Here is a 23,094-nt window from a genome sequence, read left to right on the forward strand (position 1 = left end):
TGATTCCATTTTAGGTATTTATACAGCGCAAGGCGATCCCTGACTTTTCTTCCCTGATTATAGTAGCCTTCTCTTCTTCCAAGTTTTCCATCTCTTATCATTACTTAGATTATTAATCTCATAGCTCTTCTTTGTGCTTTCTGTATCTATGTTGTTTATCATACCACCAGAGTGACATAGCATGAGCAACACGTTTATGTGGTTATAGTAAGTAGAATGTACTCTGATATTTATATGAGCAAATAAACATCATTGATGGCATTGTGCTAAAGAACATAACATCTTTGATTTACCTGTATTATAAATAAATACATTTGGCTTTTCTGAAGACTTTATATAAATTTTTTATATAAATCTTACTCTTTATATTCATTTTGCTTTCTAGATATAGGAATACAAATGTTTTTCTTTTACCAAAATATATACCAGAAAATGTGTTAAGGTTTTTAACATACGCCAATGTGCCAATGTAGTAGAAAAAAAATCTGCATTTGGTATTTATTGAATAAGTCCTTATTTTTAAAATACAGGTAAATGAAAAATTAAATCAGCTTTTTATCTTTATATGAAACAAGTTATTTTGTTCTAATGTGTATTTTATGAATAAATAAGAAATATAGGAAGTGATGGTAACAAGAGGTCTGATAGTATGAAGTATATAATATTATAATGAAAAATAAAATCCTGTATAATAAAACCCTAATATGCAAGTAAACTGAACGGCGGAAAGACCGGTCACTGTGACGCACCGTGACCACTAGGGGGCAGACGCTCCATGCAGGAGCTGCCCCCTGGTGGTCAGTGCTCTCCTACAGGGGGAGTGCTGTTCAGCCAGAAGCCGGGCTCACGGCTGGTGAGTACAGTGGTGGTGGCGGGACCCTCTCCCGCCTCTGCTGCAGGCAGGTAGTAAGGAGGGAGGGGTCCTGGACTGTGAGAGCTCCGGACTGCGAGAGGGATGTCTGACATCCCCCGAGGGGTCCCGGATTGCAAGAGGGCACAGGCTGGGCTGAGGGACCCCTCCCCGCCAAGTGCACGATTTTCGTGCACCGGGCCTCTAATGGAAGTAATAAACTCCCTCCTTAGAGGTTTTGTTGGCTTACAAAATGTGCATACACATTTTGTGGGCCAGCATCTAAATGGGGCCCATTATCCAGTTTATAAAAGGTGTCTCAAAAAATGTGTACGCACTTTGAATGATTATAAAGTCAGTGTTTATTAATATATAGTTAAACTTCAGGATTTAAAAGAATCTACAGAAATGAATAAAATTTTTTGCCAAGCCTATTTTCAAACTGATGAACATTCTAGTCCAGGAACTGCTGATAAAGTTAAGTAATGGAATCGCAAATATCAAGAATAACTTCTTTTAGTATTTGTGTGCCCTGAATTCATCGACTGTTGCTTGTTTTGTTCCGTAAAATTTATCTTTATGTATCCCTATAAAAAAAAGTCTAGTGGCACTTTGGGATAAATTTTCTTTGTTCAAAGCTTAGTCTGGCTTTACCCATTATTTCAAATCTGTTAAACGTGAAAAGGAATGACAATTAAGTGAATTACCAGCTGCTGAAGTATGGGTACATTTGGGGGCTAGCCTATATTTTGGTACAGAGATGCTTTATGTATTAAGAGTGGAAATCCCAGGAAGCAATCCTGTTTTATGGGAATTAATATAAGATAAAATAATATTTAGGAACACTAGATGTCTCTCAACTCCACAGGTATTTCATATACTTAAGAATTATAGAAAAGTCTGTTCTAAAATGGCATCTTCATATCATTGAGAACTCATTTTAAAATCACGTATAGATATACTCATTATAGCCCTTCTTATATAATCATTCTGTCAAAATAAGCATTTGGTGCTCTAGTACCACAAATTTATACTCAGACAATTTATTGTTAATTATATCTTAGATGATGGAAACTAAAAATATTACAGCATAGCCATAAAACAGATAAATTTTCTACATCTAACTTTGCATGGTTTTATCAGTCACATTTTATCTAAAATTATTTTCATTTGTTGATGTCTTTTATTTAGACCCCATTTGTAATATGTAGTTTTGTTAGATTAATATAAGTAAATGAACTGGAATTTAATGCAACACATTAACTATAAGTAGTTATTAGTGTACTAATAGCCAATTATTTTTTAATTGTTAAATTCTGTTTTGAAATTCAGATGAGTAATTCTTCAAAATCAGATAGCAATAATGTAATGAAAATTACTTTGTTAAATGAATTTGTGTCTAAGGTTAAAAATTATTATTTTGGAAACAGGTGCAGTGGATTCAGGGTCCTCGTCCTCTTCCTCCTCTTCTAGTTTTGTGAATGGTGCTACCAGCAAAAACCTCCCAGCTGTACAAACCGTTGCTCCAATGCCAGAAGACTCGGCTGAAAACATGAGGTATACATTACAATTTGTTTGAAGTTTTACTCATTTTACTCCCTCCCTGCCCTTTCAAACATAGTGAAACTGTACACAATGAACACAAAGGTAGGGGAGGGTGGGGTAAGGGGGAGAGATGAACCGAAGGACTTGTATGCATGCATATAAGCCTAACCAATGGACACAGACAACAGGGGGGTGAGGGCATGAGTGGGGGGGATAGGAGGGGTAATGGAGGAATAAGGACACATATGTAACACCTTAATCAATGAAATTTTTTAAAAAAAAGGTATAGCTAAGAATTTTTGAGAATGGTATTATGTATTGTGACTATATTTCATAATTGCATTGTTTTAATACTTTTACCTTGTTATTCATTATACAAAAATCTGTTATCATATTTCAGCATCCAGAGATCTTGAATACTTTTCAGACATTAACTCTACTGAATATATAATCCATTGTCATATAGCATGTTACAATATCCAATAAAATTGTATCAATACAAATGATAAAATTGGGCATCTTTGGGATGATGAAGAAAAGTTTAAATATAGACTTTCAAAATAAACTTTTAAATTATAGGTTAACATATAATTGGAACTTGAATAACCAAACACTTTTTTATTGTGATTAATAGCTAAAAATGTTTTTAGCTCTGGCCAGTGTGGCTCAGTTAGTTGGGTGTCATCCCATGCACTGAAAGGTTGCCTGTTAGATTCCAGGTTAAGGCACATTCCTAGATTGAGGGTTCAGTCCCTGGCAGGAGGCAGCCAATCGATGTCTCCCTCTCACATAGATGTTTCTCTTCCTTCCTCTCCCTTCCTCTCTCTCTAAAAATCAGTAAAAAAAATCTTAATTAAAAAATATTAAATTGATTGGAGTGATATTGGTCAACATGAACATATGGCTTTCTATGTTACAAGATCTTACATTGCACCATATGTCTACCACCCAGAGTCAAACCTTCTCCTGTCACCTTATATTAGGACCCCTTTGCTTAGTAGCATATCAAAGAGCATTCCTAGAAGAGACTGGCCTACATTCTTGGAGTCACACACACACACACACACACGAAGGTACATGTATGTATTCACATTTTTAATTCAAGTATTACACAAATGCTCAATGAACAAATGAACACACTCATATTACCATCACCAAAATCCAAAAGTAGAATGTTACTAGTATCCCAATAGCCCAACATTGTGCTCTTTTTCTTTACACTATTCTTGCTCCCCTTCAGATTCACTATCCTGACTTTTAATACTACGTTAGTTTTGTATTTTTTGAATTTTATATAAATGGATTGTACAGTATGTATTCTTTTGTCTCTGGCTTCTTTTGTTCAACATTATGTTTATGAGATTCATCCATGTTGTATATAGCAAAAGTTTGTTTATTTTTATTCCATTTTTATTCTTTTGTGGGAATAAAATTACAAAAACATTACAATTTATTAATCTATCTCACTGATGATAGTCATTGGAATTTTCTAGTTTGGGGCTATTACAAATAATGCTATGTTTTACATAGCAGTGCTGCTTGTGCTGCTACTTTTAGTTGGATTTCACATTTGTATGTATACCTTTTGGGTAAATAACATGGAGTAGTATTTCTGATTCATAGTATTTGTGCAAGTTCAATTGTATTAGATAATGCTAGTTGGTTTTCTAAAGTGGCTATGTAAGTTTACTCAGCAGCAGCATATGAGAGTTCATATTTATTCACATCTTTAACAATGCTTAGTATTATCAATCTTATATTTGCACCATTTTGGTAGAAGTATAGTGATGTTCCATTGTATTTTTAGTTTGCATTTTCCTGATGATTAATGAAGTTGAGCACTCTCTTATATATTTATTGGTCTTTCATTTTCCTCTTTTGTAATTTACCTGTTGAAGTCCTTTTTTGATTAAAAAATGCAGTTACTTATCTTCTTTTTATTATTTTTAAAGGTTCTTTATGCATTTTTAAATTGAGCCCTGTGATGATTATGGTATCTGTCAATCTGTCTATTTATGGTCTATCTATCTATCTATCTATCTATCCATCTATCTATCTATCTAATCTATTTTGTTGCTTTATATGATCTGTTTTGATCATATGGAAATTGTAAATTTTAATCAAACAGTTTATCTAGTTTTGTTTGTTAGTGCTTTTTCTGTTGTAGGTGATATCTTTGCGTACATTTTTCCTACCTTACCTTCTTGTTTTTTATACTTAGATGTATCTTTCATGTGGAATTAAGTTTTTTGAATTTAATGAGGATGGGAATAATATGGATGTCAAGATGACCCAGCACCATTTATATGAAAAAACAAAACAAGAAAACTCTTCTTTCCCCCATCCTCTGCCACTTTTGTCACAAATCAAGTATCCCTATATACTAGACTCTTGTTTAGCAATCAGTTGCACCACATTTGTCTGTCTATCCTTGTGCCATAATGCCATAATTACTTATAGTGTTTAATTAAGATGAATATCTTGCCTGGCTGGTGTAGCTCAGCAGTTGAGCATTGACCCAGGAACAAAGAGGTGACCAGTTCGATTCCCGATCAGGTTACATGCCCGGTTTGCAGGCTGGATCCCCAGTGTAGGGGTGTGCAGGAGGCAGCCGATCAATGATGTTCCTCTCATCAATGTTTCTATCTATCTATCCTTCTCTCCCTTCCTGTCTCTCTAAATATCAATAAGAACATATTAAAAAAAATAAAATGAATATCTTGTTGAGTAAGGTCTTTTCAACCTTGTCCTCTTTTTCAAGAAAGTTTAAGCTATTCTTGATTCTTTGCATTTGTTTAGATTTTAGAATTAATTTGCTAATATACAAGTTAAAAACAATTTGTTGTGGTTTTGGCAAGGAATGGGATTTATAGATCTATTGTATTTGGAGTTATACTGCATCTATAAATCTCCCTAAAGATTGTGACTTCCAAACTATAAACATCTCATATAGCCCTTCAATTTCTTTAATTTTTCTTAAAATTTTTTCAGTAACAGTGTTTACTGTTCCATGTTGAAGTCATATGTTTCTTACTTGAGTTATTCTGAGAATTTTAATATTTTGTATTTGTATATTTTTCTGTATTTAGTTTTTAAATTAACTTTTCTGAGATCATTTATTTATATTGTTTAACTGCAATTATGTTTGCTTTTGATAGGCATTAGAATACTACATGACATAATGCAATCAAGGTGATAGAGCAGTAATTTTCTGGTTCACCACTACTCTAGGGTGTGATTCCACAGAGTCCCCCCTTGAATCATGAGCTTTTTCTAAGCGCTTCCTCCCTCTTGGCCCCTGAACTTCTTTTTCCCCATACGTGTGTTAACATTTTTGTTCAACTACTAAGACATTGAACTGCTTCTTTCAAAAACATGTCTATAAGATAAAAGTGGCCCAAATGCCAAAATCACCTCGTTAGGGTTTCTTTTTTTTTTTTTTTAGGATTGTGGTCAAATAAAGGGATGCTATCTTTATTTTCCATTGCCCTTAATAGGTGATTTTGTTTTGGTTTGGTTTTTGTCCAGCTCTTGTAGTTGTTCTAAGCAGGAGGATCAGACTAGGAAAGGTGGGACTCCAAATTGTTTTTATATTGCTAGTCTATTTTTTTTCTAAATTAGATTGATTATATGTATTGAATGGTTCAGTGTTCTTTAATCACTTCTTTCAATGGGATTATGTTATATTCATTCTGTCCTGTAATTATATCATGGGCAAAGTTAATTTTCTCACATTTTCAACTCAGAAAAAATGTAGTTAAGAATGATGTAAGTTTTTACATCACTATCACATCCAATTAAATATTTTCAGCTCCTTACTCTGGCTTTCTTTATATTAGGATTTTAATGATATTTCTTTGTCCTTCCTTTTCCTCTTTTTTTTTCTTTTTTTTTCTTTTTTATTTTATTTTATTAATTTTAGAGAGGGAGAGGGATAGAGAGATAGAAACATCAACGATGAGAATCACTGATTGGCTGCCTCCTGCACACCCCCCACTGGGGATCGAGCCCGCAACCCAGGCATGTGCCCTTGGCCGGAATCGAACCCGGGACCCTTCAGTCCGCAGGCCGACGCTCTATCAACTAGCTGATCTTGAGAAAAACACTGTCTTTTCCTCTTTTTTTTAGTGTTTAGATTATTTTATTCTTTTTGTTGGTTTTAAAGGAATGGTTGCACACAGTGAAACATTAAAACAGAACCAATTTAAAACCTTCTTATAGTAAATTTTGTAGTAGATTAATTATAGGCATTTTAAACAATATTTAAACTATACTCATTAAACCATTGGTAATCAAAATGCATCATGCCCGTGACCAAATAGATCTATTAAAACGAAGAACACAGGCCTTTTTAGTTGGAATATGTCCTTCCTTTTCTTTAAACTTATCTCTATATATTTTTAAAACAACAATAATAAAACTTTTTTTAACTTTCATAGGAATAATGCTTTATTATTTATTTGTTTGTTTGTTTAAATCTTTATTGTTGAAAGTATTACATATGTCCTCCTTTTTCCCCCATTGCCCTCTTCCATCCCGCCCCTGTCCCCCACTCCAGGCCTTCACTACCCCATTGTCTGTGTCTATGGGTTATGCATATATGCATGCAAGTTCATTGGTTGCTTTCTTCCCACCCACCCTCTCCTGCCTTCCCTCTGAAGTGCGGCAGTCAATAGACCCTGCTTTTTATTTTTGATATCAATTTTACAGTTTATATTTTAACTAATGTTTTTACATAATTTATATTTAATAGAGTTACTGATATGGTTACATTCATATCTATCAACTTGCTACTTGTTTTCTAAAAAATATTGTTTTCCATCTATCTTTTACTTTCAATTTTCCCTTACTGTGCCTTCTTCTATGTTAATGGAGTATTTTTATATAGTTTTTCCCTAATATTGGCTTTTTTGTTTATCTTTCAAATATTTTCAGGGGTTACCTAGGGCTTACTCCAGAAGTCTTTAAATTACTGTAGTTAATCTTTAACATTATTTTACTGTTCCATGTGTAGTATAAGAATCTTAAAATAGTTTACCATTAAGTACTCTTTCCCATCCTTTGTGTTAATTTTGTCATACATTTGACATGTCTCATTGAGAAACAGTACATCACTATTGTTTTTACTCTGAGTAGTCCATTATCTATATAGCAATTAAAAATTAATTTTATATTTATTTTTATATTTATCATTTCTAGCCCTTTAATTTGTTTGTATGAATATAAGTTTATGTCAGGTATCATAGTTCTTATACTTGAAGAACTTCCTCTAAAAGGTCTTATAATAGCCCTGCCTAGTTTGCCTCCATGATGAGCATCAGCCCTCTGACCAAAGAGTCGAGGGTTTGATTCTGGGTCAAGGTCCTGTACCTGGGTTGCAGGTTTGATCCCTAGACACGGGAGGCAACCAAACAATCAATGTCTCCTTCTCTCTTCTCCCCTCCCCTCCTCTCCCATTCACTGTCTAAAAATCAATGGGAAAATTATAGCTGGTTGAGAATTTTTTAAAAAGTTCTTATAATAAAAGTGAACTTATATAAATACTTTCAGATTTTGTTTGTTTGAAAAAAGTTCTATTTTACCTTAAATTTTGAAAGATATTTTTTACTAGGAAGAGAATTATGGGGGTGATATTATTTATTTATTTATTTATTTATTTTATTTTTAAATATATTTTATTGATTTTTTACAGAGAGGAAGGGAGAGGGATAGAGAGTTAGAAACATCGATGAGATAGAAACATCGATCAGCTGCCTCCTGCACACTCCCCACTGGGGATGTGCCCGCAACCAAGGTACATGCCCTTGACCGGAATCGAACCTGGCCGACGCTCTATCCACTGAGACAAACCAGTTTTGGCGATATTTTTTATTTTTAAGTACAGTTGGTATGCAGTATTATATGTGTTTTAGGTATGTAATATAGTGATTTGACATTTATATACCTTACAAATGTAACAGTACACTAAGTCTAGTAATCTGTCACTGTGCAAACTTATTATAGTATTGTTGACTTTATTCCCCTTCACCTTTTTCACCCATCCCTCTTCCCGCTCCCCCACCCCTCAGGCAACTATTAGTTTGATCTCTGTTTGCATGAGTTTTTGTTTTGCTTGTTTGTTTTGTAGATTTCACATATGTGAAATAATACAGTATCTGTCTTTCTCTGTCTGACTTATTTCACTTATCAAAATACTCTCTAGGTCTATCCCTGTTGTTGCAAATGGCAAGATATCACTTTCTTTATTGTTGAGTAATACCTTCTTTATCCATTCATATGCTGATAGACATCTGGGTTGCTTTTATATCTTCGATATTGCAAATAATGCTTCAGTGAACATAGGGATGCATATATCTTTTCGAATTAGTGTTTTCATTTTCTGCCAATAAATACCTAGAAGAGAAATTGCTGAATATTATATTAATTGTATTTTATTTTTAGGAATCTCCATGCTGTTTTCCATAGTAACTAAAGCATTTTGAAGACCCATTGATACTGTACAATGGTTTCCCTTTTCTTCTCATCCTCTTTAACATCTTATTAGTTTACTTTTTGATAATAGCCATTCTGACAGTGTGAGGTGATACCTCACTGTGCTTTTGATTTTCATTTTCCTGATGATTAGTGATGTTGATCATTTTTCATATGTCTGTTGGCAATTTATATGTCTTCTTTGGAGAAATGTCTCTGAATATCTTCCCATTTTTTATTAAATTATTTATTTTTTGTTATTAAGTTGTATGAATTCCTTATTACATTTTGTATATCAACTCCTTATTTTACCTATCATTTGTGAATATATTCTTCCATTTGGTAGGTTGTCTTTTTGTTTTGTTAATGGTTTCCCTTGCTGAGCAGAAGCTTTTTAGTTTGAGGAAGTCCCACTTGTTTATTTTTGCGTTTGTTTCCCTTGCTTGAGGGGACATATCCAAAAAGGCATTACTAAGACTTATGTACAATAGTTAACTACCTACGTTTTCTTCTAGGAGTTTTTTTGTTTCTTCTATTTAAGTCTTTAATCAATACTGAATTTACTTTTATACGCAGTGTAAGAATGTGGTCCAGTTTCATTTTCTTGCATATATCTGTCCAGTTTTCCCAGTACCATTTATTGAAAAGACTATAATTTCTCCTTAGTATAATTTTTCATTCTTTTTTTGTAGATTAATTGACCATAGAATCTAGAGTTTATTTCTGGGCTCTCTAATTCTGTTCCGTTGATCTTTGTGTCTATTTTTGTGCAAGCACCATATTGTTTTGATTATTATAGCTTTGTAGTATAGTTTGAAATCAGGGAGTGTGATACCTCTGACTTTGTTCTTCTTTCTCAAGATTGCTTAAGCTATTTGTGGTCTTTTGTTATTCCATACATTTTGGATTATTTGTCCTAGTTCTGAAAAGAATGGCATTGGTATTTTGACAGGAATTGCATTTAATCTGTAGGTTGATTTTGATAGTATGGTCATTTTAATAATATTAATACTTTTAGTCCATGATCCATGTTAACCCATATACCCTATGGTATATCCTTCCATTTATTTGTGTCCTCTTCAGTTTCTTTTTTATAGTCTTATAGTTTTCAGAGTACGGGTTTTTCACCTCCTTAATTAAATTTATTTCCAGGTGTTTTATTCTTTTTGCTACAATTGCAGATGGCATTATTTTCATAATTTCTCCTGATCACTTATTAGTGTATAGAAATGTAATGAATTTATGCACATTAATTTTATATCCTGTTACATTACTGAGTTCATATATTATGTTAATTCTTTGGTAGGTTGTTTAATGTTTTTCATATATAGTACCATGCCAATTGCAAATATTGACAGTTTTTCTTAAGAACCCTTCTAATTTGGATGCCTTTTTCTTTTTCTTGTCTGATTGCTGTGGCTAAGTCTTCCAAAACTGTCTATATAATAAAAGCCTAAGCAACCACTATGGCAGAACGACTGGTCACTATGATGTGCACTGACCACCAGGGGGCAGACACTCAATGCAGGAACTGCCCCCTGGTGGTCAGTGCACTCCCACAGGGGGAGCGCCGCTCAGCCAGAAGCCGGACTCATGGCTGGCGAGTGCAGTGGCGGTGGTGGGAGCCTCTTGACTGCCAGCTTAGGTAAGGAGCGAGGGGTGCCAGACTGCGAGAGGGATGTGCAACTGCTGGCTTAGGCTCACTCTTTAGGAGCAGTCCTAAGCTGGCAAGCTGACATCCCCCTAGGGTCCCGGACTACGAGAGGGCACAGGCCAGGCTGAGCCCCACCCCCACCCCCAGTGCATGAATTTCGTGCACTAGGCCTCTAGTCTATAATAATAAAAGTGTAATATGCTAATTAGACCAGACAGCTGAACAACCTTCCAGATGTAATTCCGGATGTCCTTCTGGACGAAGCTGCGGTGTCAGGGGCCAAGGCAGAGGTGGTTAGGGGGTTAGAGGCAATCAGGCAGGCAGGCGAGCAGTTAGGGGCAATCAGGCAGACAGGCAAGTGGTTAGGGGTGATCAGGCAGGCAGGCAGGCAAGTGGTTAGAGGCGATCAGGCAGACAGGCAGAGGGGTTAGGGGCAATAAGGCAGGCAGGCAGGTGAGTGTTTAGGAGCCAGTGGTCCCGGATTGTGAGAGGGTGCAGGCCGGGCTGAGGGTCCCCGCCCCCCATGCACGAATTTCGTGCACTGGGCCTCTAGTCCTATATAATAAAATGGTAATATGCAAATTGACCCTAACGCCAGAACAACCAGGAATGACGGGTCACTATGACATGCACTGACCACCATTGGGCAGACGCTCAATGCAGGAGCTGCCCCCTTGTGGTCAGTACGCTCCCACGGGGGGAGCTCTGCTCAGCCACAAGCCGGGCTCATGGCTGTGAGCAAAGTGAGTTGGCAGGAGCCTCTCCCGCCTTCGTAGCAGCACTAAGGCTTTCTGGCTGCGGGGTGCGGGCTTAAGCTGATAGTTGGACATCCCCCGAGGGGTCCCAGACTGCGAGAGGGCACAGGCATGGCTAATGGACCCCCCCAAATGCACGAATTTTTGTGCATGGGGCCTCTATACTAATAAAAGGGTAATAGTCTAATTAGACCAGACGTCTTCCAGACATCCTTCCGGACAAAGCCACTATGGTGGGGGCTGAGGCAGAGGCAGTTTGGGGCGATCAGGCCGGTAGGGGAGAGCAGTTAGAGGCGATTGGGCCAGCAGGGGAGAGCAGATAGGGGTGATCAGGCCAGCAGGGGAGAGCAGTTAGGGGTGATCAGGCCAGCAGGGGAGGGCAGTTAGGGGTGATCAGGCAGGCAGAGGAGTTAGGGGAGATCAGGCAGGCAGACAGGTGAGCGGTTAGGAGCCAGCGGTCCCTGATTTTGAGAGGGCAGTTGGACATCCCCTGAGGGGTCCTGTATTGGAGAGGGTGCAGGTCTGGCTGAGGGACACCCCCAACCTGTGCATGAATTTCATGCACCGGGCCTCTAGTCCTACCTAATAAAAGAATAATATGCAAATTAACCATCACTCTGCTACATGCACAAGCCACGCCCACCAGCCAATCAGAGCGAGTATGCAAATAAACCCAACCAAGATGGCTACAGCCACAGAGAGCAGGAGGGAGGCTTGGGTTTCCCTGGTAACAAAGGAAGCCAAGCTTTCCGCATGCCGTTGCAGGCCTAAGCCTCCACTCAAGGCTACAAAGTTTCAATTATAGAAGGTAAACAAATCCAAACAGAAATGGCAGCAGCCACGGAGCTGGAAAGAGCAGGAGGCTAGGGTTGCCCCCTGCTTTCCGCACACCCTAGCCATCCCAGGCCTCCGTGTAAGGCTACAAAGTTTCAATTATAGAAGATATACACAAACCCCAACAGAAATGGCTGCTGGCCACGGAGCGAGCAGCAGGCTTGGCTCCGCTCCAGGCTACAAAGTTTCAATTGTAGAAGGTAAATAAATTCCAGATACCAGGTCCTCCACTTGGGTTGCCAGGGAGTGTGGCTGGCCTGCAAACCACCACAGGCCCCTCACTCAGGCCGCCCCACGCCCCAAGGGAACCCCCATCCTGATCCAGGACACCCTTCAGGGCAAACCAGCTGGCCCCCACCCATGCACCAGGCCTCTATCCTATCTAATAAAAGAGTAATATGCAGATTGACCATCACTCCAACACACTATATGGATCCCCCATGTGGACACATGATGGCCAGCAGGGGAGGGCATTTGGGGGCAAACAGGCTGGCAGCGGAACAGTTAGACATCAATTAGGCTGGCATTGGAGTGGTTAGGGGGTGATCAGGCTGTCAGGCAGAAGCAGTTAGGGGAAATCAGGAAGGCAGGCAGGCGAGCAGTTGGGAGCCAGCAGTCCTGGATTGTGAGAGGGATCCCAGATTGGAGAGGGTGTAGGCTGGGTTTTGTTCTTTTTCTCTTCCTTTTGGGTACATAGATATTTATAATAGTTATATCCTCTTCCTGGATTGACTCCTTTATATAATGTCCTTTTTTGTTTCTTTTTTAGATTCTTTGTTTTAAAGTCTATTTTGTCTTATATGAGTATTGCTACCTCATCTTTCTTTTCATTTTTATTTGCATGGACTATCTTTATCCATCCCTTCACTTTCAGTCTGTGTGCCTTTCTAAAGTGAGTCTTTTTAAGCAACCTGTAGATTGAAATCCTTTCTGACACCCTTTGTCTTTTGATTGGAGCATTTAGTTTCTTTACATTTAAACTAATTATTTTCTAATATATTTTTATTAATTTCAGAGAGGAAGGGAGAGAGAGAGAGAGAGAGAGAGAGAGAAACAGCAATGATGAGACAGAATCATTGATTGGCTGCTTCCTATATGCCCTACACCATGGAATGAGCCCATAACCTGGGCATGTACCCTGATTGGGAATTGAACCGTGACCTTCTAGTTCATAGTGTGACACTCAACCGTTGAGCCATGCTGGCTGGGCTAGAGTAATTATTGATAAGTATGTGCTTATTGCCATTTTGTTAATTGACAATTTGTTATTGTTGTTCTCTGTTCCTTTGTTGTTCTATTTGAATTTGGTGATTTTCTTTAGTGTTTTGATTAGGTTCCTTTATTGTTCTGTATTTTTGGTAGGTTTTGGTTTATGTTTACCATAAGGTTCATACATACTGATCTATATTTACAGCAGTCTATTTGAAGCTGGTAATTGGTTAATTTCAAGTATTTCTCCCACCACTCTTTATGTGTTTGACATCATGTTTCATATTTCTTTGTTTTGTGTATTCCTGACTATTTATTGTAGTTATGTTAGAGGCAGCGTAAAGACCCCAGAAAATGTGTTATCCTCCCTGAGTTGGAGGGAAAGGGCTCTCCCTAAGCTCAAAAACCTCGATCCTTGTCTTCACATATAAATGAATTAATATGCGAGACCTTGATTGTGTTTGATTAAGCCAATTTTATCGAAGCAATTAGAGCATGTGCCTTTATTAAAGAAGCAAGGCAAGCAAACCTATACATCTGGCTTATGAAGCTCAGACAGGCTCTTACCTGAAGAGTGAGTTTGGTGGCAGTCCAAGGCGTCTATAGGTCTCAAAATTCCTCTGCTGAATATTTCGGTACAGATTAATTCTCAAGGTGCCCTTTTACTTTGTTGTGGCCTTCCCAGAATTCATGAGAAGCACCTGGCAACTTTATCTGGCCACACCTTGTGACTACTGGCTTTTTTGCTTAGAGAGTAAAACTGCACCCCCCCCCCCTTTTTTTTTTTTCCCTTTCCCCTCTCCTCTCCTTTCCTGCATTCTCTAGCTAGGAGGCTTTTAACCATTTGCTCCCAAGTGTTCTTGGCTGGGGAAGATAATGGCTTGTTATTTTCAAGCTGGCTGCAAATTGCCCACACTCTTTGGCCTTGTTTTAACTTTTCTTGTTTCAGTTTCTCTGTTCCACTTGCCCTGGATTTGACCTGGCTCCTTACAGCCTAGTAACAGTTATAGTTAATTTTGCTACTTTTTCTTTAGACATTTATTGTATCTTTTTTTACAGTAAGTGGTTGATTCTTTTCTGTCTTATTTGTGGTTAAAGCCTTTTCTTTTCTGCATAAAGAAAACACTAACATTTATTGTAAAGCAAGTATAATGGTGGTGAACTCCTTTAGTTTTCACCTGTCTGAAAAACTCTTTCTCTCTCCTTCAGTTCTGAAAGATAACCTTTCCTTAGCACTTTAAATATTTCCTGTCATTTCCTCTGGCCTGTAAAGTTGTTGCTGAGAAATCAGCTGGTAGCCTGATGGGCTTTCCCTTGTATATGACTTGTTTCCTTCTTGAAGTTTTCAAGATTGTATCTTATTTTTTAACTTTTGCCATATTTTTAAAAAATATTTTTATAAATTTTTATTGATTTCAGAGAGAAAAGGAGAGGGAGAGAGAAACATCAGTGATGAGAGAGGATCATTGATTGGCTGCCTCCTGCATGCCCCCTATTGGGGATCAAGCCCACAACCTGGGCATGTGCCCTGCCTGAGAATCAAACTGTGATCTCCTGTTTCATAGGTTGGTGCTCAACCACTGAGCAACACTGGCCGGGCTAAGTTTTGCTATATTGAATACATATGTCTTTGTGTAGGTCTCTTTGGGTTCATCTCTGTGCTTCTTGGACATTAATGTGTTTCCTACCTCAGATTAAGAATGTTTTCAGCCATTATTTCTTCAAATATACTTGCTGCTGGATGGTGTGGCAGGCCAGTTGTAGTTGGTGAAATGGTGTGCATTGCTTGGTGTGCCACCTGGTCAGAGGAAGTTGGTTCTAGGTGGAGCAGCCTGTGTGAGAGTGCTTCCTGCCCTTTTGGATCCAGGTTGGCCGCCCCCTGTGCACAAGGTATGCCTTGCTGCGTTAATTGTCTGCTTCCTGAGCCAGGTCTAGGCAGGCTTGCTCTGAGTGCACTCTCTGCAGTGCCTCACTGGCTCCTCGCTTTCTCTGAACGGGGCAGTTCCGTGTGTGCACATCACCGTACTCTGCTAGTTCCGCACCCTTGCCAGGCAGGCAACCTCATGTGTGCGCACATCAGTGCCCCACTATCACTGCACAGAGCATCCCTGTCTGCGGGTCCCGTACGTTATGTTACTTCCTCGCTTTGTGAGGATAGGGCCACCCCCTGTGTATACATTGCTGCATTTTGCTTGTTCTGCATCATCTGTGAGCAGGACAGCCCCATGTGTGAGTGCGGTAGTGCCCACTATTTCCGTACTTTCTCTGAAAAGGGCCGATCTGTGTGTGGGTACCACAGCAGTTTGCTAACTGCACCCTCACTTCAGGAGGGGAACCATGTGTGCACATGCGGCCTGTGGGCTGCACACAGCAGTGCCCTGCTGTACCAGCTGGGTCAGTCTCTGTATTGCCGAGCCCCTTGTTCAGGAGCTATGGGACCCTCCTCTTCCTGTCAGATCTAGTTCTGAGGGCGGTGGCTGGGGACACGCTACAGTAGTCCTGCAGGTCAGCCAGAGAGCTGAATGGAGCTTCCACACACTAGCCAAGTGCAGGGGAAATGTAAACAGTGGTGCTCACTAGTTCCTCTGGTCTGGATAGTTTCTTCACCTCCCAGGTAACTCCTGTGGTTCCCCAACCTTCTCTATACAGTCTTTTTCTCTTGTTTGCTGTGCAGAAGCTGTTCAATTGTCTCTCAGTTGTCTCTCAGGAGGAGTTGCTCTAAATATAGATGTACATTCATTGTGTTCTTGGGAGGGGTTGAGCAGTGTCCTCCTACTTTGTCATTCTGGACCTGCCTTCTTGTGCTGACATTTTTATGAAATAGATTTTATTTCATTGTCTTCTGGCCTGCATAGTTTCCAATGAGAATATCATTCTTATCATTGTTCCTTTTTATAATCTGTCTTTATTTTCTGATGGCTTTCTTGATGTTTCGCTCTATACTTGGGCTTCAACAGTTTATTGTGACAAATCTATGTTATTAATTTTTATTCTGCTTTTGTGTGTGTGTGTGTGTGTGTGTGTGTGTGTGTGTGTGATTTTTGAATCCACAGTGTAAGGGCCTTTGTCATTTTTGGAAAATTCTCATTCATTATCTCTTCACATTTTTCTGCTATATCTTCTCTTTTCTTGTATTAGTTTTTTACTGCTACCATAATAATTTGCCACACATCTTGCAGCCTAAAACAATACCCATTTATTATGCAATGTTCTGTTGGTTAAAAGTACAACAGAGGTCATACTAGGCTAAAGTTCTGATTTTTGTGTTCCTTATTGCATTCCTTGTTTGAGGCTGTAGAAGTTAATCAGGTTCATTCAGGTTGTTGGCAGAATTCAGTTTCACACAACTAAAGGACTTACGATTGTAATTTTTTGTTGACTGTCAGCCTGTAGTGGCCCTTAGGTCCTAGGGTCTCTTTTCCAGTCCTCACACTCAGAACCAGTGACAATGTATCACATTCTTTTCATACTTGGTGTCTCCCTACTTCCCTTGCTGATACACCTTTTCTGCCTTCTTCCACTGTCACAACTCTCTGACTCCAACTAAAAAGTTTTGTACTTTTTAGGGTTCCTGTGATTAGATTGTGCCTACCTATATAATACCAGATAATCTCCCTATCTTTATTTATATAATATGATTTTCATTTGCAAAGTCCTTTTCACCAATAATCATAGCCTATTCACAAGTTCCAGGATTTATAGTTTGGTCATCTTTGGGCAGCCATTATTTAGCATAGCACATTTCCCTCCGGGATTCTAATAAAATTAATATAAGTCTATTTTGTACTGTTCCATAGCTTTTGCATACACTTGCCCTCTACCTCTCCCTGTCTCATTATATATACATATATTTTCCTCTTTTAAAAAAAAATTTATTGTTGACAGTATTATAAATGTCCCCCATCTGCCCGCCTCCCCCCCTCGCCTTACCCCTCTCTACTCAGCCCCTGCTCTACCCCAGGCCTTCACCACACTATTGTTTGTGTCCATGAGGTATGAATACTGGTACATGTATACTAGAGACCCGGTGCACAAAATTTGTGCACTGCGGGGGGGGGGGGCGTCCCTCAGCCTGGCCTGTGCCCTCTCACAGTCCGGGAGCCCCGCGATCAATCACCCCAAAGAGGAAGGCCCCGCCCACCCAGCCGGGGCTCTGTGATGGATCAACCCCGCAGAGCGAGGCCTCACCCACTCGCCACAGCCCATGGAGTGATCGTGGAGCCAGCCCCTCCCCCCCCCACCCCCCCACCCCCGATTGATCAATTGCCCCGCCGGCCGCGGCCTCGGCCTTCCTCTGCAGGGCGATCATGAGATTGATCACACCCCATAGAGGGAGGCCCCGCCCACCCACCGCAGCCCATTGGTTTGTGGCCTGGGCCTCCCTCTTTGGGCGATCATGGAACCTCCCCTATTGATCAATCGCCCCACTGGCTGGTGGCCTGGGCCTCTGCAGGGTGATCATGGGGCGATGGCGGGGCCCCCGACCAATTGCATCACACCTGCCTTGGCTGGCCTGGCACCAGTGGGTGTCATAGCGTGGTCATCTGGAAGGTCGTCCAGAAGGATGTTCGGAAGATCGTTTGGCTGTCCAGTCTAATTAACATATTACGCTTTTATTATTATAGATAAGTTCTTTGGTTAATCTCTATTTGTTTTAATATGTGTTTTTAAAATGATTTTAGAGAGAGAGGAAGGGAGAGGGATAGAGAGATAGAAGCATCGCTGAGAGAGAAACATCAATTCGCTGTCTCCTCATGCCTCCTACTGGGCATCAAGTGGACAACCTGGGCGTGTGTCCAGCTGGGAATCAAACCAGGGACCTCTTGGTTCATAGGTTGACATTCAACCACTGAACCACACTGGTCGGGTTAATCTCTATTTGTTTTAATATGTCTTTTTTATTGGACTATTTTCTAATTCACTGATTGTTTCCTTGGTGCTATGAAGTCTACTGATAAGTCCATTGAAGACATTATTGTCTTTTTTAGTGTATTTTTAATTAGTAGCATGGTGTCTTTTTTATAGTTTCTTACTTTGTGCTGAAATTCCCCATCTGTTTATGCAAGTTGACTATCTTTTCAACAATTAATTAACTCTTAAAATGTTATAGTTATTTTAAATTATTTGTCTGATAGTTCCAAAATCTGGTTTATCTGTAGTCTGATTCTGTTGGTTTGTGATTCTGACTACATTGATTTTTCTTCTTTGTATGTCTTATATTTTTTGAATGACAACTGGACATTATATATGGAACAGTAGTGACTGACATTCATACTATTTATGCTGGAAATGGGCCCAACTCATCTTATGCTAGGCCTTTAATATTGAGATTTAAGACATTCTACTCAGGAGTTGAGGGAGGTTTGTGTTTTCTTGTTTTAGTTACTCTCAGTGCTTTTAATTCCTCCACCTTTTCCTTGTGTTAATCTAGGGGCTGGTTTGTCAGAATGTTTACTGGGTGCTCCTATTTTACCTTCGTCTTTAGGCTTTCCTTTGATCCTATACTTCAAAGAAGCTCTCTATGCTATGGCTGCTTCTGCAACAGTATCCGTCTATTATTTGTTACTGGATACTTGCAAGCAGGAGGCAGCCAGTCAATGGTTCTCACCCATCATTGATGTTTCTATCTCTCCCTCTCCCTTCCTTTCTGAAATCAATAAAAGTATATTAAAAAAAAGAAAAGAAAAATAGCGAAAGTCAAAATAACATCCCAACCATAGTTAATGTGATGAAGAGAAGGGAAAAATATAGAGTGAGAGAGATAAATGGATAGCTTGAGAGAATGCATTTCAGCCTAGAGTTGACAAATTCTATGTTTAGGGCCCAAGAACTTTCCCAAACATTAAGAAATTCCTAAAGTGTTAAGATTATAAACCTCACTCAAGACTGTGTAGGGCAAACTTCCCATCTAGTGCACCTGTGTATTATTTCTATGTATAAAGTGTCTGAGACTGAATGTTGTTTTTTAAAATATGTTTTTATTGATTTCAGAGAGAGGAAGGGAGAATTTTTAAAATACATCAAAATCACATTTTGTAAGTGTAAATAAATGTGTTTTTTAATTAACATAGCTGTTAGAAGAGCTACTATTGTTGATCTCTCACTGTGTCCAGGTACTTTTCTATATACTTTACATGCCTTGGCTCATTTAATCCTCACTAATTAGTGACTATGATCATTTTCATTTTTCAGGTGTAGGTCATCTAGATACCTTATGATAGAACCGGCGTTCCAGGCTAAGCAGTCTTACTCCAAAACACTTTCTGTATTAGCCTGAGTAGAATTATTTTTTACATGTTTTTTTCTTCTTTTTGCATGTACTACTCAAAGTGTTTTTAAGAATATCAAACGGTGCTTATGTAAGGTCATATAACTGAAAACTTAATAGTGAACAATATACAGTTAAACCTTCATTCTTGAAAGTCTCCTATCTCAAACAATTTGGTTCTTGACCAAGTTGTTCATGAAAATAATGTCTTGGTTGTTGAACCAAACTTTGCACTGGACTGACAACCCTTTCATGCAGATACATCAGCATGACAAAAGGTGTTTCTCACATCACAAACAAAGGAGAAAACAGAGTCAGTTTATTTCTAAACCTCTCTTGTTAACATCTCAGGATATTGTGCTGTGAATATTTTTTCTGTTGTTGTGTGTATTTGTGTGTGTGTTTCTTTTTTGCTTTTGTTGCTAGCCAAATGGATGCTTAGCACAATTTTAAAATATAAATAGGCCATCAAGAGTGCTGATGTTGCTAAAGATGTGAAAGAAACAATGATCACAGGCAATTGAAGAGGTAGAAAAACTTGTTGATTTGGATAAGTGAAGAGCAGTCAGCTGGTGACAGCATTTCAGAGGCAGTGATACGTGAAAAGTGAAGATGCTACATATTGACCTCCAGAAAGACACCCGGGAAGGAGTGTGAAAGGGATTCCTTTAAGGCTAGTAGGGGGTGGATCAATAAATTAAGGAAAAGAAGTGTGTGTTTATAAATTAAACAGTACATTAGACATGTACTATATATAAGGAAGGTTAACATGGAATCATTTGGGGATCTGGAATGAATTTATTCAATTTACATTATTTTTAATGGGGAAAAAATGATTCGGTTTTTTAACAAATTGCTTCTCAAACAGACTTCTGGAACAAATGAAGCTTGAGAACTGAGTTTGGTAAATACAACTAAGTGGGCTTATGAAATGGAACATGCCTACTTTAGCAAAGCAATTCAATTGTATTACACTGAATTCTAATTATTCCCTTATTTGTTTAGCTTTTGAGGGAATTTTTTGATCAAGAGTTAATTCTTTGAAATTGGCACAGTGATCCATGTAGTAAGTGTTGAAAAACTTTTCTTTTAGGGATAAAATGATAGACAAAAAAAGATATATGGAGAACTTCTTTTCTTAAAGCTTCTAGAACTATGAATAGTGTTTGTGGCCCTCAAAGGTTACAGAACCCTAAATCCTTTTCACCATATAGTCATTCTAATTTAGCTGCAGTCTTTGGAGTAGCCTTATGATTGATGTGAAATTTTACCGTGTCCCTTCTACACATTATTCTGTGGATTAGATTGAACTTTTATTATTTTCAAAGGTTTTAATTTAGAAATAAAAAGTTTATTTCATTTTTTATTTTGAATTATATTTACTAGTCTTTATGTCTTAATTTCAACAGCATCACTGCAAAACTTGAAAGAGCTTTAGAAAAAGTTGCTCCTCTTCTTCGTGAAATTTTTGTAGACTTTGCCCCATTCCTATCTCGTACACTTCTTGGCAGTCATGGACAAGAGCTATTGATAGAAGGTATGCTTTCTCTCTCTATTCTAATTATTTTAGTTTCCTATAATGTTTCTATTAATCGTGACATAATTTGTACTTCTGGAGGAAAATTTACTGTCAAAGGATATAAAGACATTGCTTCCACGAATGCTAATAAGATATTATGTATACTTTCTTCTTGTTCATTTTTTAAATAACATATTTGCACAGTCAGTCTTATTGTACAGCTAATAATAAAATGAAGAACTTTGAAAAAGTTGGATGGGACTCTCTGGTCCTTATGATCCTAATCTATAGGGCTGCTGTATATCCTTCATTAGGATGCTATGTTTACTAAGCAAGGATCTCTAAAATTTCCTTCAAAGAGCCAGGCTTCTTTAAGTGACTTTTTTTTGATTCACATAACATTTGTTATATGAGAATCCTTAACTGAGAAAATGTAAAGAAATACTTAATTGGGAATTGATGAAGCTGTTGTCTTTTACTCAGTAGCAGCTTAAATGGAGTAAGAAGGCAAAGAAGGTAAATTAACTCTTGTGAAGATTTAATGCACTTGTAACAGGAGAGTAGCTTTGAAAAAAATATTATCTGGAGCCTTATTTATTTAAAAACAAAGTTTTGTTTTCTAAATAGTCATGAAATTCAGAAGGGGCTAATCAATATGCAGATGATTCTGTGAGTGAATAGTTGCTTTAGGTGCCATTTGTTGGATTTAGAAGCCTCATGTATATATTTGTTTGCTTTCGCTTCCTGTTTACTCTCTGTTTCCTATGCCTTTTCTATCATCTTCTCAACTGCTTTTACACAGTCTGTTTCTGTTAGAAATATTTGCTAACGGGACTGAGTTTAAATCCTTATCCACCACTTTCTTAGCTCTGTGCCCTTTTGAGACTAAGTTGGCCATTTGTAGCTTAGTTCCTTTCTGTAAATTGTCATCAATGATAGTACCACCCTCCCAGGACTCGTGGGAGGATTACATTATATAATGCATATAAAGCTTTTAGAACACATGTGGGCTGTTCACTTTTTATAAAATATATTGCATTCTTACTCTAGGTTAAATGCTATCTTAGGTACTTGGACTATATTAGTAGCTAACAGACAAATATCCCTGTCTTGTGGAGCTTTTAATCTAGCAAGGAAAGACAATAAATAAGCATTAAGCATAAATATTTAAATCATATAAAATGTTGAAAGTTAGCAAATGCTATGTAAAAGAATAAGTACCACACTAGTGACTGGGATTATAGAAATGGCAGGGTTATATTGCAGTTTTAAAAAGGGTGATTGAGTTTTAATAAGCCAATAGTAAAAGTTATATTTGAGCAAAGATTAAAAGGAGGTGAGCCATATAGCTTACTAGAAGAGTGCTCTAGGCAGAAAGAATTATCAGTGTAGTGACCCTATATCATGTTACTTTTACAATAAGAAATAAATTGAATAAGCATTATTGAAAACATAAATCTTAAATGTTTCCTTATTCCCTAAAAATCTTTTATTTTTCTACTAGAGGCCCTGTGCACTGGAGAGGGGTCCCTCAGCCCAGCCTGCTTCCTCTCACAGTCCAGGAGTTCTCAGGGGATGTCCTACTGACAACTTAGGCCCACTGTCCCCAGGGAGCAGGCCTAAGCTGCAGTCTGGCCTCCCTCTGCGGGAGACAGCCAACCAATCAGGGGAAGGTACTGCCCTCATCGCCCCCTCGATACTGCTGCCGCTGCCGGCTGCCTTGGCTGCCTGAGCCTTGGCCCTCACAGCCACAGCGGCTGCCTGAGCCTTGGCTCAGCCCTCGCAGTAGCAGCAGCTGCCATCTGTGGCTGCAGCTTTGTCCTGAAGGACGTCTGGTCTAATTAGCATATTACCCTTTTATTAGTATAGATATTTAAGTGTATCTTTTCCTAAAGTGTTTTGAAAAATATATAGTAAAAATTTGTAATTATCAAGGACATACTAAAATAAACACAGAACACATTTAGTAAAATAACAATACTAGGAATG

At 38.4% G+C, this 23,094-nt stretch overlaps 1 protein-coding gene across 5 annotated transcripts in view; it reads left to right on the forward strand.

Annotated features, from left to right (window-relative positions):
* The window catches only part of NBEA (neurobeachin), an 873,840-nt gene that overhangs the window by 365,440 nt on the left and 485,306 nt on the right, over nucleotides 1-23,094 (forward strand). For 4 of the 5 annotated variants that reach the window (XM_079778900.1, XM_079778901.1, XM_079778902.1 and 1 more), the window contains 2 exons: nucleotides 2,281-2,407; nucleotides 20,996-21,123. In XM_079778900.1, coding sequence (XP_079635026.1) covers nucleotides 2,281-2,407; nucleotides 20,996-21,123 — 255 coding nt within the window. Of the gene's footprint in view, nucleotides 1-2,280; nucleotides 2,408-20,995; nucleotides 21,124-23,094 lie in introns of those variants that run through there. The other variant, XM_079778904.1, reaches the window with a different exon arrangement.

This window comes from Cnephaeus nilssonii, assembly GCF_951640355.1.
Source record: "Cnephaeus nilssonii genome assembly, chromosome: 8".
In the NCBI taxonomy this organism is placed as follows: Eukaryota; Metazoa; Chordata; class Mammalia; order Chiroptera; family Vespertilionidae; genus Cnephaeus; species Cnephaeus nilssonii.